The sequence below is a fragment of the Gouania willdenowi genome, chromosome 14 (assembly GCF_900634775.1).
Source record: "Gouania willdenowi chromosome 14, fGouWil2.1, whole genome shotgun sequence".
Taxonomy (NCBI): Eukaryota; Metazoa; Chordata; class Actinopteri; order Blenniiformes; family Gobiesocidae; genus Gouania; species Gouania willdenowi.
Genome location: NC_041057.1, coordinates 1709669 through 1724566, shown reverse-complemented (window position 1 = coordinate 1724566; position 14898 = coordinate 1709669). Strand labels below are relative to the sequence as shown.

Below are 14898 nucleotides of genomic sequence, written 5' to 3'. Positions count from 1 at the left end.
TGTACACTGTCATTTCCATTGTCAAACTGTTCCAAACAAAAGCTTTTCCTAGTTTTCCACACAATAACAGATCTAAATATAATTTCATTTATCAGTTTGTATAAACCCCTTCCTTCTCAATAAAGAGCTTTTGAATGTTTTCAGGTAATAAATTGTTCTTGGCTTTAAATAAAACTTGAAAACTTTGACTTATGGAACCATAGATTTGTATGATGTAAATATCTGGCATTATGTGTAGCGCGTATTGCTCTCCTTTGAAGAGATTTGATTGTAATTAGTCAATGTAATTGTAACTAAAAAATGTAATTGGCCCCAACCCTGATATTAACAGAGAAGAAGAAGAATGACAGACAGATACTGACCTCGCCTATAGCTCGCTTGTAACTCTGCACATTTCAGGTTAAGTCAACAAACAGGAAACAGTGAAGAAGAGGAAGAAGCACAAAGTGGCTGAGGAGTTAATGTGAGAAGGAACAGGCATAGGTTAGCGCGCTACGCTAATCAGTGACGGGGGTGGACCACTTACAGCGGGACGTCCTGGACGGGACGCGGTCCTCGACTCTCCTGGTTTATGACGACTGTTGTGAGCCAGGATGGGAGAATCCATCTTAGAGGAACCTGAGCAGAGCAGACATCACTAGAGTAAGAACAACCATTAGGAAATGATGAATCAATCAATCATGTGTTCACGCAACAACTTTGTTTGCATCCATTTTCACTGGGAGCCTTAATATGAACATATTAGCATACAGGGAGCTAACGTTTGGCTAACTAAAGCAGTGGTTCTCAACCTTTTCAAAATAAAGGCCCCAGAGAGCAGGGACCCCCACTGTAGCCGAAGGTGGTTGAACACAGACATGAACATTGAAGAACAGTCATGTGGAGACAGGACCATCTATAAGGGGGAATAAAGGGGAGAGATTTTTGGGGTCCATCCATAAAGTCAGTAAAATGGTGGAAAAGGTGGTGAAATGAGATTTTAAAAAGGTTAAAAGTTGCAAATTAGAGTGGATAAAAAATAGACAGAAAAAGTGGTAATATTGGAAAAATTAGTTTAAACTGGCAAATAATGGCCATGACAAATCGTGAATGTGGTTAAATTGGCAAAAATAATCATGAAATATGATGAAATGAGGTTAAAAGTGACTGAAGTGACAGAAAAGTCATTGAAATGTGATGTAGAAGTGACAGAAATGGGAGTAATGTAGCAAGAAAAAGTGATGAAAAGGGTAAAAATAGGCAAAAATTATTTCTTGTTTCTTGAAGGCATCTGGCGACTTCCTCCCGGTGTCTCACGACCCCAAATGAGGTCCTGACCCCAAGGTTGAGAACCCCTGAACTAAAGGAACAAAGCAGGCGTTGGGATTTATCATTACGTGAATCTAAAATCTGGTACGTGATGACATTTAATGTATGAGATTAATCTGGCTTCACGCACATTCTCACGCTACGTTTATTTGAATAAATCTCAACCTTTGGAATGTGAACGTGTGGTTCACGTGTTTCTGGATGAGTAACGCTGTGTGCGTTCTATGAAGGACTCACTGTGAATACGATGCCTCTCCAGAGAGCCGGTCTGAGGCAGGTTACTCATCACACTCATACTGTCTCCTCTCTCCCAGCGCTCATTACGGCTCAGGTCTGGATTACTGATGTCAAAGTCACACACGTGCACAGATTAATGATGACTACACACGTCATGGTCTAAATAGAAGCTTCAGGCCCAGTGAGAGTACCTGGCTCTGACTGGGTGTCTGATACCAGACGTCAAGTTGGTGTTGAGGGCCGTGGCAATGGATGCAGTCCTCTGTGGAATCTGAGAAGAAGAAGAAGAACTGGGTCAGGATTCATATCAGGACCTGTGTTACTCTGCTGTGTTTAGAGAGTGAGAGGATATCAGGACTTCATCACAGACCATCACTGTGCTGCTGATCATCATGTCAGATAACACAACTATTATTATTATTATTATTATTATCTCAATGTGTCGGATCAAAATCTGTTCCAGGAATCAGAAAAAAGATATTCTGCCTTCAGAAAACTACATTATTCTGTTTTTAGGACTATTACACAAATAGCTTTGATTTGTTTTGTTTACATCACAGAGGGCGGGGCCACAAACTGTGATTGTATTTAATCTGAGGGTCACATGATCAACATTCATGTCAGCATTAGAATAATGACCAATGAGATCATTAATACAGGAAACAACAAAGGGTTTGTGTTTATTTTTGGTCATTTTGTTGTTGTTTCATGTCTTTATATAGTGTCATTTATTCTATTTTTCTCTCATTTAGCACATTTTTCCTGTGTTTTTCTCTCCATTAGTGTATTTATCTTTCATTTAGTGTATTCTTTCCTCTCATTCATTATTTTTTTCTTCTGATTTTGTGTTTTTCTTTTATGAAGTGTGTTTTCTGGCATTTTGTGTGTTTTTGTTGTTTGCTTGGGAAATTTTGAAGTCATTTTACATAATTTTGTTGTTTTGGGTGTTACGTCATTTTGTCAATATGGAGTCATTTTTCTACATGTTTATGTCATTTTGTGTATTTTGTTGTCTAGTGTAATGTTTGTTTTTGAAGTCATTTTGTGTGTTTACTTCGGGGGCTGGTTTCCCTTTTTTTTACTGCTAAGTCAGCGTTTCTCTGGACTCTACCTTGGGTGGGAGTTCTACGTCGGGCAGACGGATCCAGGGCCCGCGGTCCTCTCTGATCTGATGTCCCTGGGATCCGGGGATTTCTGAGGTGGGGTCTGAGTTCTGACGCACCAGCTCTCTGGAGTGGATGGGCCGAGGGGAGGGAGTGAGGGAGGGGTCCTGGGTGGGGAAGGCGGACATGGTCTTAGTGGGCTGGTCACACAGGGACTGGGAGCGAGGGACAGGAGCAGCATAGGGCTTCAGTGGGACCAAGTGGGCCATCTGGAACTGAGAGGGAGGAAGAGGAAGAGGAAGTGGAGGAGGAGGAGGAAGTGGAGGAAGAGGAAGGAAAAGGAGGAGGAGGTGGAGGAAGTGGAGGAGGGAGTGTTGATAGATGATGATAAATGATAGATAAATTACAATAGGTGATAAAAAAAGATAATAATGATAAATTACATTAGATGATGAATTATAATAGATGATAATAAATGATGATAAATAGATTATATTTGATGATGAAAGATGATAAATGATAGATATTAGATGATGATAAATGACAATAGATGATAATAGATGATGATCAATAATAGATGATAATATTGATAATGATGATAATAGATTGTGATGGAAGAAAAGGAGAAAAAGGAGAAAAACAGTAAGTTCAGGAGAAAATAAGGAAAGAAAAGAAGCAGCCACTGGTTTCTCATTCTCTCATTCATTTGAAGCTGGTTCTAACACCCACCTTGCCCTGCCCTCCTTGGGGTTCCACTGGTCTCTGCATGGGAGGGGTCTGTGCGGACTGGCCAACCCCTGATTGGTTGATGGAGTCGGCGCGGGACTGGATGGCGGTGTCCGACACTGTGGTGCAAATTTTTGGTGATCCCTGCCTGTTGAGCTTGCTCCGCTCCTCCACCTGAAAACAAACCCTGTGAGCGTCCCTCTGCCGTGTGGAGTGCTTAGTGGCAATGCTAACGCTGCTAACCTCACGGGCCCAGGAGGGCTTGTTGTTGGGCTCCAGGTTCTTGTTGTAGTGGTAGAGCTGAGGCTTCTTGTCCTGCTGCTGCTGCAGAGACACCAGGTATGCATGCTCCTGCTGCAGCTGCCTCTGCAGACGCTCTGACTGACGCTGCTCCTCCAGCTGCTTACGCTTGTACTCCTGAACACATAAAACACCAAGGCTTTACTGCAGAACACTAATTCTTACTTCCTAGTCCGGTCCTGGTTATAAAGGGCGTGTCATACAGCTTCAGGTGGTCACGCACGGCTTCTACTCCATGGTTGAATGGGTGAACAGACCGGTGTCTGTGTTGACGGCCTGACGTTATCGTCAACAAAGACTCTGATTGGCTTTCGTCATGCGAAACAGTCACAGGAGTTCAAGATTTTCAACTCTTGCGAATGTGCGTAAAATCGGGAGCGCGCTCGCACGGCCGACGCACTTGACGTGCGGATCGGACCGCACTGCCGTACTGGAAGGATTTTGCATCTGGGACTCATCTATCCATTGACTTTTTATGTAATCTGAACGTACGGACATTTCATGATGCATCCGGTGTGAACGCAGCATTAGGAATGTTACATTATAGCCAATCAGAGAGCTGGATTTGGTTCTAATCCCTCCTACTTCATTTGCATTAGGTCTACTAATACTACTAGTGAGTTTTGAGCTTACTAGTAGTACTAGTAAAGCCAAAAGAATCACTCGTAGAACTAGTGAAGCTAATGCATGTACGCACTGATGCTGAAATGTTTTCATTTCACACTAGAAGAATAATTTACATTTTAGTTATCAGTCAGTTACAGCCCACATAGAAAAAATATTGATCGTGTCTCTTAACCCTGTGCTCTGGATTCTTTCACAAACCTTGAAAAGGCTGACGCATTAAAAAACAAATAACAAAACAAATGCGAGCCTTAAAGAATAAAATGTGATTTTTAACCTTTCGTCAGAGTAACTTCACCCTGCTCTGAAACAACTGTAACAATCACCACTGAATGCATCAAAAACACCTCAGATGAAGATTAGAAACGACAAACAAAATGACTTCAAAAAGGAAACTAAATTACACTAGACAACTAAAATTCACAAAATAAAAACATACGTAACATAACAGAGACATTTATAAAACAACAACAAAAACATCCAAAACGACACCAATGTTGATAAAGGGTGGAGTTTAAAGGGGCAGTGTAGTTTTCATCTTATTAAAGAGTTAAGTTTGAGAAAAGAATGAGGCTTGATTAAAGTAGGTTATTATGTATTTAGAACTAAACAAGCCTTAAATAATGACCTGGATAATCAGGCTTTACTCACTTTTAGCTCCATTCTTCAGTTTTAGACACATTCAAATGTCCTTATATCTGATATACAGTAAACATGATATACCTGATATAAAGTCAAACTCATAACATAGTAATCATTAGATTAATGACCAATCTGAGCATTAATAGTCATTTTTGTATAATTTTTGTTGTTGTTTTGTGTTTATGTGCTTTTACTGTCATTTCTGTATTGTTTTGTGAGTTTTTGTTTTAGTTTCCATTTGTGTTTTTATGCTGTTTATGTTTTCTGTTGTTTTAAAGCATCTGTAAATCTTGGTTTTGTGCTTTGTGTGGAAGGTTTGAAATAAACTCACTAACTTTCTGTTGCCCATTTGTGTGATTTTGTTATCATTTATTATTATTTTTCTTTTATTTTGTGCTTTTAGTCGTAAACGGAGGGTGTTACCATGAGCAGAGCCTGTTCCTGAAGCAGCTGCTGCTGAAGGATCTCCAGCTGTCTTTGCTCTTCTTCTAACTTATGTCTGATGAACTCCTGAGGAAAGGTGAGACAAAAACGTCATCGGAGGTGAAAACATTATGTAATGTGTTTATAAAAAATAAAAAACAGCGTTAGATCACACGTGTCAAACTAAAGGAACGGGTGTCAAACTCATTTGATCTCATTAGGACCACAGAGGTTGGGAATCGAACATTTTCCACATAAGTGCTTTGCTTTTCCATGTATAAATCATACATGTCGAGTACATAAGCACAGACAATATTCACGCAATAAGTGGAAGGTAGTGACTATATCTATCTATAAAGCAAGAATCTCTGTCTCTGTGTGTGTGTGTTCCTCATATATCTCTGTGAATCAGGCTCAGAATGACCTGAGACTTTCAACATGGCTGCTGCTTGGTTCAAAGGTGTGCAATGTCGGATTTGTTTGGACTGCAATACCATTAATAAACTATTTCAGAAAATTGTTCACAGGGAGCGAACAATTTTATGAAATTTCAGAACTAATGAAAACTACGGTAGGTTTGTTCCAACAATTCAAGAGTAAAAATGACTATCATCATGTTCTACAATCATGGGAAAACTGCCAACCCCTGCAAATAATGTAGTTTAATTAAATTTGTGACAAATTCAATGAAGCTCAACTTGAATGATTGTAAAGTTCTACGTCCAAAAAAATCTGTTGAAATGTGTCTTTTTTAAAGTATTATTTTGCATGGATGCCAATAATTACAGGTGCTGGTCACATAATTAGAATATTATGAAAAAGTTGATATATTTCAGTAATTCTATTCAAAAGTGAAACTTGTATAATGTATACATCCATTTCACACAGATTGACATATTTCAAGTGTGTATATTATGAATATAATATACACGTTTCACTTTTTGAATAGAATTACTGAAATAATGGGACCCATTTATATACTGGTATGTACCAATGACTCGGTATCAACAACCGTCGTAATATTTGACTCACAAATAAATGAAAAACTGACTAGATTTTTTTTTTTCTTTTGGGGCCCTAAATCGAAAACCAGCCTCAGAGCGTTGATGCGTACACATCCATAGATTATAGCGACCAAACTTCAGCCCAATCCGTTCACGAATAACAGAGGAGCAGTGATTTTAACTAGTGTACACAAGAAGAAGAACAAGAAGAAGAACAAGAAGAAGAACTAACATGTTAGTAACATGTTAGTAACATGTAATATGCTACTGGTGCAGACAGGAAGCAGAGCAGTGAGCGCTCTCTCTCCCTCTCTCCCACTAAAACTCGTCTCCCAGTACAGACTCATTTAGACCTTCTGCTGCCATGGCAACCAACTAGTGGAATTTCACCAGCTCAGCCAATGCCCAGCGCAGCTGAGGAACACACCCCCCTCCCGTGATTGGTTACCTGCTCCCTCTCTGCCATCCTTCGATCCTCGTCTCGTCTCATGTCGTCCAGTCTACGATGAGGACCTTTTTCCTGCTGCCTCAGCATCTCTCGCTCCTTCCTCTGTTGCTGAAAAACACGTTTGACAGGGAAGTTCATAAAAACGCTCATTATAAGAACATTGAGGATGGCATTGTGTGCACAGAGCTGCAGAGGAAGGAGTTTTTATTTAGAAACAAGTGACTGCTTATGGCGGCTCACATCAGGAGGTCACAAACTTCATCTGTACCGTGTTAAAGCTCCGACTGTTTCAAAGACACTTTATTCATGTTTTCTGCTCTGTTCACTTTAAGAAGCAGAGGAAAGGAAACGCAAACCCACACACTTTCAGAAGGAAAGTCTATAAAAATGATTTAAACGCTACAATGGCCACGTTAACATGAGAGCTCTAATTCCCCTTTCAGAATAAAAGTTAAAACAGACCTTATAAACAACCAACTCCAAATGAAAGTGGCTGGTTTATTCTGATTTAAATATTTTATATATTTTTAAACAAAATCAGGCAGAAATTGCAATCTGACTCTGAATATAACCTCACATGCATGTTTATCACACATTTACACACAACTTGTTGTGTATAAACAGGTGGTCAGAGACGCAAATGTCAATTCTTCACAAAATGTGACGCATCGATATGACAGTCTTCACCTTCTGAAATAGAAATATCTATTACATGAACTAAATAAATATATATCGCACTTTTCACCATATTTTCACTGTAAAACGGGAAAGACGTTTAAACAGAAATGAAACGTCAATGTTTAAAAACTGAAACGAGAAATCGGAGCCTGATTTGATGATGTGCTTTGATGTTTCATGGCTTTGATCTCACACAGATGTGAAGTTTTTAATGCTAAACTATAAACTCCAGGTACCTCCTCCAGGCGGCGCCGCTGCTCCTTCTGCTCCTCGATGCGTTTCTGTCGGTCGTGCAGCAGTTGCCTCTTGTGCTCCTCGGGGTCTCTGCGCTGAGCGGCGAGCTGGGCCTGTTGGCGTTTATGGGCCTCCGATCGCTCCTTGTTCTCCTGCTGCAGACGCTGGAAGTCTCTTCTCAGGGTGGACTCGCCCGGCACGTTGAGGATGGAGCTGGTCACCAAACAAACGTCCAAAGGATACGTTGTTAACGATACAAACGTCTTTGAAAAAATCCCGATCTTACCTCGACTCTCTGTCATCGCCTCGATTTTCATCCTCTTCATCACTGCCACTGTACTCATACTCTGTTTCTTCTACAAATGTAATCACAGTAAAAGGAAAAGTTACGCGATTAAAAAAAAAACTCATTGCTATTTATAAGGTTTCAAAGGGACAGAAGATTTTCAGCAATTTTTCACTGGAACATTGGCTCAAGAACAATAATATGTGAAAACATTTCATGTAAATTATTTTTTGGCATTAACCGCAAAAGTGCTTATTTTTACACTTTTTTCTACAACTCCACCAAACTTTCCATATTTTAACCTATTTTCATCACTTTTTCTTGCCATATTTTTGATCCTTTTAATGTATTTTTGCTACATTTCTCCCATTTCTGACACTTCTACATCACATTTCAATGACTTTTCTGCACATTATTTTCTACTTTCAAAACATGTTCAGCACTTATAAACGCTTTCCACCACTTTTACACCTAATGTCACGTATGTTGACCCATTATTGTCACTTTTAACCTCTTTTCATCATATTTCATGATTATTTTTTGCCAATTTAACCACATTCATGATTTCTCATGGCCGTTATTTGTTTAAACTAATTGTTCCAATATTGACACTTTGAACCCTTTTTACCACTTTTTCTGTCTGTTTTTATCCACTCTAATTTGCAACTTTTAACCAATTTCTGTGGTTTTTAAAATTCCATTTCACCACCTTTGAACCATTTTATTAGTGATTAAAACCAGGATTTCCATCTTTAAGATGACTATAATAATAATAAATGGATAACAGTGGATATTATTCAGATGAATAAATAAATGTGGTTATCACGGATTCATAGAACAACGTGTCTTTATCTGATAAAAACCCTTGTACGTTCTCTCCATGTGTTGAGCCGTGCCGTGCTCACCTTTCTCTCCTCTCTTCTTGCGTGTGCGATCGATGTGGTCCTTGAGCTGGATCCTAACCTGTCGCTCTGTGGGCTGGTCCCTGATGAAGGTGTGCTTCAGCAGCTGCTCTGTGGACGGCCGACTGGGGTAGGTCTTCACTAAACAGCCTTCAATGAAGTCAATAAACTTCTTGGACCTGGAGATGGAGGAGGAAGAGGAGGAGGTTAGTGAATCATCAAAGTGAAGCAGAGCACTTTCCCCTCAGTGAAAATCAGAAATCTCAAACATTCACAGCACTTTGTGTGTGTCTGCAATCTAGTGCGACACCCCCCAGTGACCCACTTTGAGTGTTTGCACAGCTTGTCGGTACATGTGTGAGATATACCAAAGCTTCAGCTGATCCCGCAGGACTCCATGAAACAAGCACGTTCTGATCTGGGGCTGCACATTTCTCCGTTTCCACTTGTTAATGTGAGAAAATTACAGGGTTTTAAAAGTGGGGGGTTGGGGTTGTGTTATTGAAAAAGTAGGAACAGTCAGTTTAAACTGACAAATAATGGGCGTGACAAATGTATGACGTGAATCCTGGTTTTAATCACAAATAAAACGGGTTAAAATTGACCCAAAATGGTGGAAATGGTGGTGAAATGGGATTTTTAAAAACCATAGAAATTGGTTAAAAGTGGCAAATTATAAAAAAAAAGTTGGAACAATCAGTTTAAACTGGTAAATAATGAGCATGAATGTTGTCTATGTATATTTTTTTAATATTTGTATGTATATTTTATGTTGTTTTGTGTATTGTTCTGTCATTTTGTGTGTTTATGTAGTTGTCCTGTGTGTTTTACAATAAATTTTGTACATTTTTTGCTATTTGGGGGGTGTGGGGGGGGTGTTAATGTAGGAACAATTAGTTTAAACTGGTTAATAATGGGCATGACAAATGGTGAGTGTGGTTAAATTGGCAATAAATAATTATGAAATATGGTGAAAAGAGGTTAAAAGTATGGGACAATAATGGGTCAACATGTGACATTAGGTGGAAAAGTGATGAAAATCTCTAGTAAGTGGAAAAAATGTGCAGAAAAGTCATTGAAATGTGATGTAGAAGTGTTAGAAATGGGAGAACTGTATCAAAAATGCATTAAAAGGAGCAAAAATATGGCAAGAAAAAGTGATGAAAATAGGTTAGAATATGGTGAGTTTGGTGGAGTTGCAGAAAAAAATGGTAAAAATAGGCAAAAATGGGCTCAAATTATTCAGAAAATATTCTTTTTTTAAACTTCTTATTATCACTATGGTCTGTTATGGGAAACTCCAGCTACTTCTTCTCCATTCAACGTTGTTCCTATTCAGGTTAGCTTTCATTGAGGCCATTTAACATGTAGCGACTTAACATTAGCATTTATACAGGAATTTAGAAGCAATTAAAAAGTGTCACATTGACTTTAATCAATCATTATCATCTTTTTAAAACATTTCTAACTCCAACACTTCACAGCACAGACTGTTAAAGTGGGTCAAAGTGTTCTAGTGCACAGTATGAAATAAAAGTGGATCATGTAAACAAGCTTTTAAAGCAAAGGGTGTCAAATTCAAGGCCCGCGGGATGATTTCAAAAACTTAAATAAAAATGTTTTTCCTGAAGTGTTGAACTCATTTGATCAAACGGAAAACATTGAACCCAGTTTGATTTCAAACCACATTAATCCAAGCGGTTTATTAAAGGATGTAAAGAGAATTTGACCATAATTGTGTCTACGTTCACATCAATCGATGTAAAAATGTGGCTTGAACATAAGGAGAGAATTTACTGATTCACAAACATTACTACACAGGGTTGGCCTTCACAATTCCTGTTTTCCAACTGGTTTTCCCTTTCAAATCAGCAAAAAATGGACCGCAGGCCTTAATTTTGACTGCTGTGCATTGGTTGTTTGATGGATTAACACATATGCTCAGGTCCAAACAGGGTTGTAAAGGGGTGGGAAATTTTCACATGAAATTAAGCTCAGGAATATTCAAAATTATAAACTTAAAATGGAAAATTATTTATTGGAAATTCCTGAAAAATGGGAGTTACTTTAAATAATAGATGTTAATATTTTAGATCAGTGGTTTCCAAATGCTTTTTTTTTTAAAAGGGTAAAAAAAAAAAAGTATGATTTTTTTATACCAAAATAAAAATATTTTGACTATTCTTCAAATCTCATAAAAATAACTAATGATTTTTTTTCTTAAAAAAATGTATAAAAAAAAAAAAATAAAGGTTTCTGAAAAAATAAATTGGACTTTTCTTCAAATTTCATTAAAAAAAAAAAATACAAAAAAACCCCCCACTATTTTCATGACGTTAACCCTCGTCCATCCATGACATCACACCCTCACCTCAAGGGGGCGCACCTGCCAGTTTGGGAATCACTGCTTTAGATGATGCTAAAACATATTTTCTCCAACTATATTTAACATTCCTGTTAATTTCCAACCATCAATTTTGAAAATATCCTCTTAATTCACATTCATTCCCATGGAAAGTTTCAAAAGTTGAAGAAAATTCCCCAAATTTTGCAACTTTAGTTAAAAATGTAAAATTTTGTTCATTGTTTTATTTTGAACAGATGCTAATAATTACATTTTATTTTGATAGTTATTAAACAGGGAAAATTACTCCCAATTTCCAGTTAACTCCAAAGGAAAGTTGATATATTTCTTTTTATATTCCACAAATAGCTGAGCTTAAGTTTGTGTGGAAAGTTATTAAAAATGTTCTACCCCTTTTTAACCCAACTATACATAACTGCATGACTACACCTTAAAAATGTTGTTTACAAGTGAAAACAGGAAACAATAGTACAGTATTTGTCTGGTTGGGCGTGAAAATCAGAAGCGACTACACAGTTTGAAACTCACCACTTCTTGGATTTAAGTTTGGGAGGAGGATTCCTGGGAATGAGAAACAGGGCTCTCATTGGGTGCATGTCACACAAAGCTAGAAAAACACAGGAAAACACCATTAGGAATGATTGTGAACATGTGGGGGGGGGGTAATGTAGGGTAGCAGTAGTGCCTAGGGCTGGGCAATACATCCAGATTTAAGATATATCCAGTTTCCTATTCTCGCTAAATAGAAAATTAAAATATTGCCTATATTTATATATTTTTTTATTTTATAGCTTATTTTGTATTAAAATACTCATTTTAGGAGTCGCTGCTTTCTCTACTTCTCAGAACATGAAAATCACAGTTAGATGATCTAAACAAGCTACACTACAGAACTCACTCACACGTGCTGTCCCTTAGAGGAGAAAAAGGCAAAAGTGGAACATTTTGTGCAACAGTTTGTTTATTTTTGTTCTTTTATGTATTTCTGTTGTTCCATTGTGCATTTTTCTCTCTTTTTGTTGTTCTTTTGTGTATTTTTCTGTAACTTTACATGTTTTTGAGTCGTATTGTATATTTTTTATATGCATGTTGTTGGATTTTTGTTGTGCCATTGTGTATTTTTTCTCTTTTTGTGCATTTTTGTCTCTCTTTTGTGAATTACTCCATTTATTCATACAGTTTTTTTTGGTGTATGTTTGTTGTCCAATTGTATATTTTTTTCCTCCTTTTGTGTATTTTCCCAGTAATTTTGGCCGTCTTCCTGAGCCTTTTTGTGTATTTTTTGGCATGTATGTTCTTGTATTTTTGTTGTCCCATTGTGTATTTTTCTCCTTTTGTGTCTTTTATTGTCATTTTGACTAGTTTTGTATGTAGTTCTGTTGTCCCCATGTGCTTTTTTGTGTGGATGAGTTTTCACTCATCCAGCAGTTTACTTTTTCTAAGCAGTCACACAACACCTCAATGGGACCATAGTCATCTGGGTTCAGTGATAGATATAGTTGTGTGTCATCTGCGTAGCTCTGATAATCAACCTTACAGTTGTGTAAAATGTGTCCTAAAGGAAGCATATAAAGGCTAAACAGAAGAGGTCCAAGAACAGAGCCCTGAGGAACCCCACAGGACATTGGTAATCTGTCAGATTCACAGTTTACAATGTTTACAAAATAGCTTCGCTCCTTCAAGTATGACTTAAACCATTGCATTACTTTAACATTTAGTCCAACCCATGTTTACAATCTGTGCAACAAAATTGTATGATCTACAGTGTCAAATGCAGCACTTAGATCCAAAAGAATGAGAACAGATACTTTTCCTGAATCAGTGTTCAACCTTATGTCATTGATCACTTTGATCAGAGCAGTTTCTCTGCTGTGATGAGAACCAAAACCTGACCAAAATTTAGCATCAGCAAATTTAAGCCTGAATTATCTTCCTGGCCAGACTTTATTTGAATTAAAATGATTTCGAATTGTATCGTATGAATTTGCCATTTTGAAAAAAAAATATTGAAATGTGAATTTTTGCTCCATATCGCCCAGTGCTTGTACTAACGCTGCTGGATTCATTCACACCATGCTTTATGTAAATAATAACCCCAGCCTTACACCATTACATGATTATATGTCGGTCATTGATGTTAGCTGATCCTAACACACACACGCACGCACGCACGCACACGCTGCTGTTATCCAATCGTTCCCAGAGCCTCGGGCGCTCCCAACACTGAATGTGAGTCATTGTGTTCCCAGCGTAGGTAGGTAGTTAGGTATAGCAGATAAACCTGCCCGGTTAGCTTCACACTCTCACAGTAAGTCTCCTTTTGTAATCAGACCTTTAGCACCTACAGCTAGTAACGGCGAAGGGGAAAAAGGTTGGATTGTGTGTGTGTGGAACGGACGATTTGCTTAAAAATAGAGCAAATCACAGTGAGAGAGACAACGTGTGGGCTTCATGTGCCACTAAAGCGCTCGTCGCCCACTCACAGGTTGTTGCCTGTAGTGTCAGACTAAAAGAAATTACTCACTGCACGGCTTTTGTTCAGAGTTTACCTGAAGCTGAATATTTGGGCTTTTTACACAGGCAAAAGAAAGTGACTAAACGATGAGCTTTTATAATTCGTGTACCCTTCGTTCTTTGATTATTTCATTTTAAAACCAAATCAAAAGAACAAATAAATGTGTTTTTTTGTTATCTAAAAAAAAAAAAATGTTCTGTGTGAAATATTGAGATATTTAAGGATAATTTAGAGTGAGAACTGAAGTCCATTACACCTGGTTTCCCTCACCAGGTCCTGGACCAGGTCTCCTCACACAATAGGACTGTTTAGGATTTATTTCAGCAGTTTTCTGGTCCTGCTTCTGGTTTTAAATTAATGAAACAAAAAAAAAAAAAAACAATCGTTTTTTTTATTTTCTAATTTGGTTTTGAAACGAAAGGTAAACAGATTCAAAACAAGCAAAATATAACATGCAAAATAATATATTTACTGCCCTCAAAATAGCTGCAATTGTTTTTGCAAAAATGTCAAATGGTAAAAGTTTGAACATCTATTGTTCCTCACAGTCAATAGTCAGTCACCAGATTATCTGGATACTATTTGGACCATAACACTGTTAGTAGACAGATTCAGACTTCCAGCATCAATAACTCTTTACTGAAACGTCATTGACACACAAATTACACCTCTTTGCCATCAGTGTGAGGTGGACAACATGATACAAGATCATTTTATCAAACGCCCCCCCCCCCCCCCCCCCCCCCCCCCCCCGTGGGTCCCCTCTGTGTGGTGAGATTAAAACATGAAGCTCTCATCCTTGTTAACCCGTAAATATCCAAATACCTCACAAACAGAAGAAAATTTAATTTTAAAACAGAAAAATGTTGCTTATCTGGTTTTTGATTTTTCTGTATTTGTTTTAAGTCAGTAAAACAAAATATCCACACTGTTTTTGTTATTTCGACTTGGTTTTAAAATGGAACAACCAAAGTATAGAGGGTACGTGGATTTGTTTATTCCCATCAGTCACAGCGTGTTTTTTTTTTTTTTTTTTTTTTTTTTTTACTGGTGTTATTCCATTAAATGGGACACAGTGAGCTGCTGCTGCTGCTGCTTACATA

At 37.9% G+C, this 14898-nt stretch overlaps 1 protein-coding gene across 2 annotated transcripts in view; it reads right to left on the bottom strand.

The window, feature by feature from the left end:
• Positions 1 to 14898, bottom strand: part of mink1 (misshapen-like kinase 1) — a 38192-nt gene that overhangs the window by 10208 nt on the left and 13086 nt on the right. Inside the window, exons 8-20 of one of the 2 annotated variants that reach the window (XM_028467163.1) lie at positions 11809 to 11887; positions 8919 to 9094; positions 8014 to 8083; positions 7730 to 7940; positions 6816 to 6923; positions 5364 to 5450; positions 3618 to 3791; positions 3378 to 3548; positions 2657 to 2923; positions 1737 to 1816; positions 1546 to 1649; positions 527 to 618; positions 363 to 386 (exon numbers count right to left, since the gene is read on the bottom strand). In XM_028467163.1, the coding sequence (XP_028322964.1) occupies positions 363 to 386; positions 527 to 618; positions 1546 to 1649; positions 1737 to 1816; positions 2657 to 2923; positions 3378 to 3548; positions 3618 to 3791; positions 5364 to 5450; positions 6816 to 6923; positions 7730 to 7940; positions 8014 to 8083; positions 8919 to 9094; positions 11809 to 11887 (1643 nt within the window). The remainder of the gene's footprint in view (positions 1 to 362; positions 387 to 526; positions 619 to 1545; positions 1650 to 1736; positions 1817 to 2656; positions 2924 to 3377; positions 3549 to 3617; positions 3792 to 5363; positions 5451 to 6815; positions 6924 to 7729; positions 7941 to 8013; positions 8084 to 8918; positions 9095 to 11808; positions 11888 to 14898) is intronic. The other variant, XM_028467165.1, reaches the window with a different exon arrangement.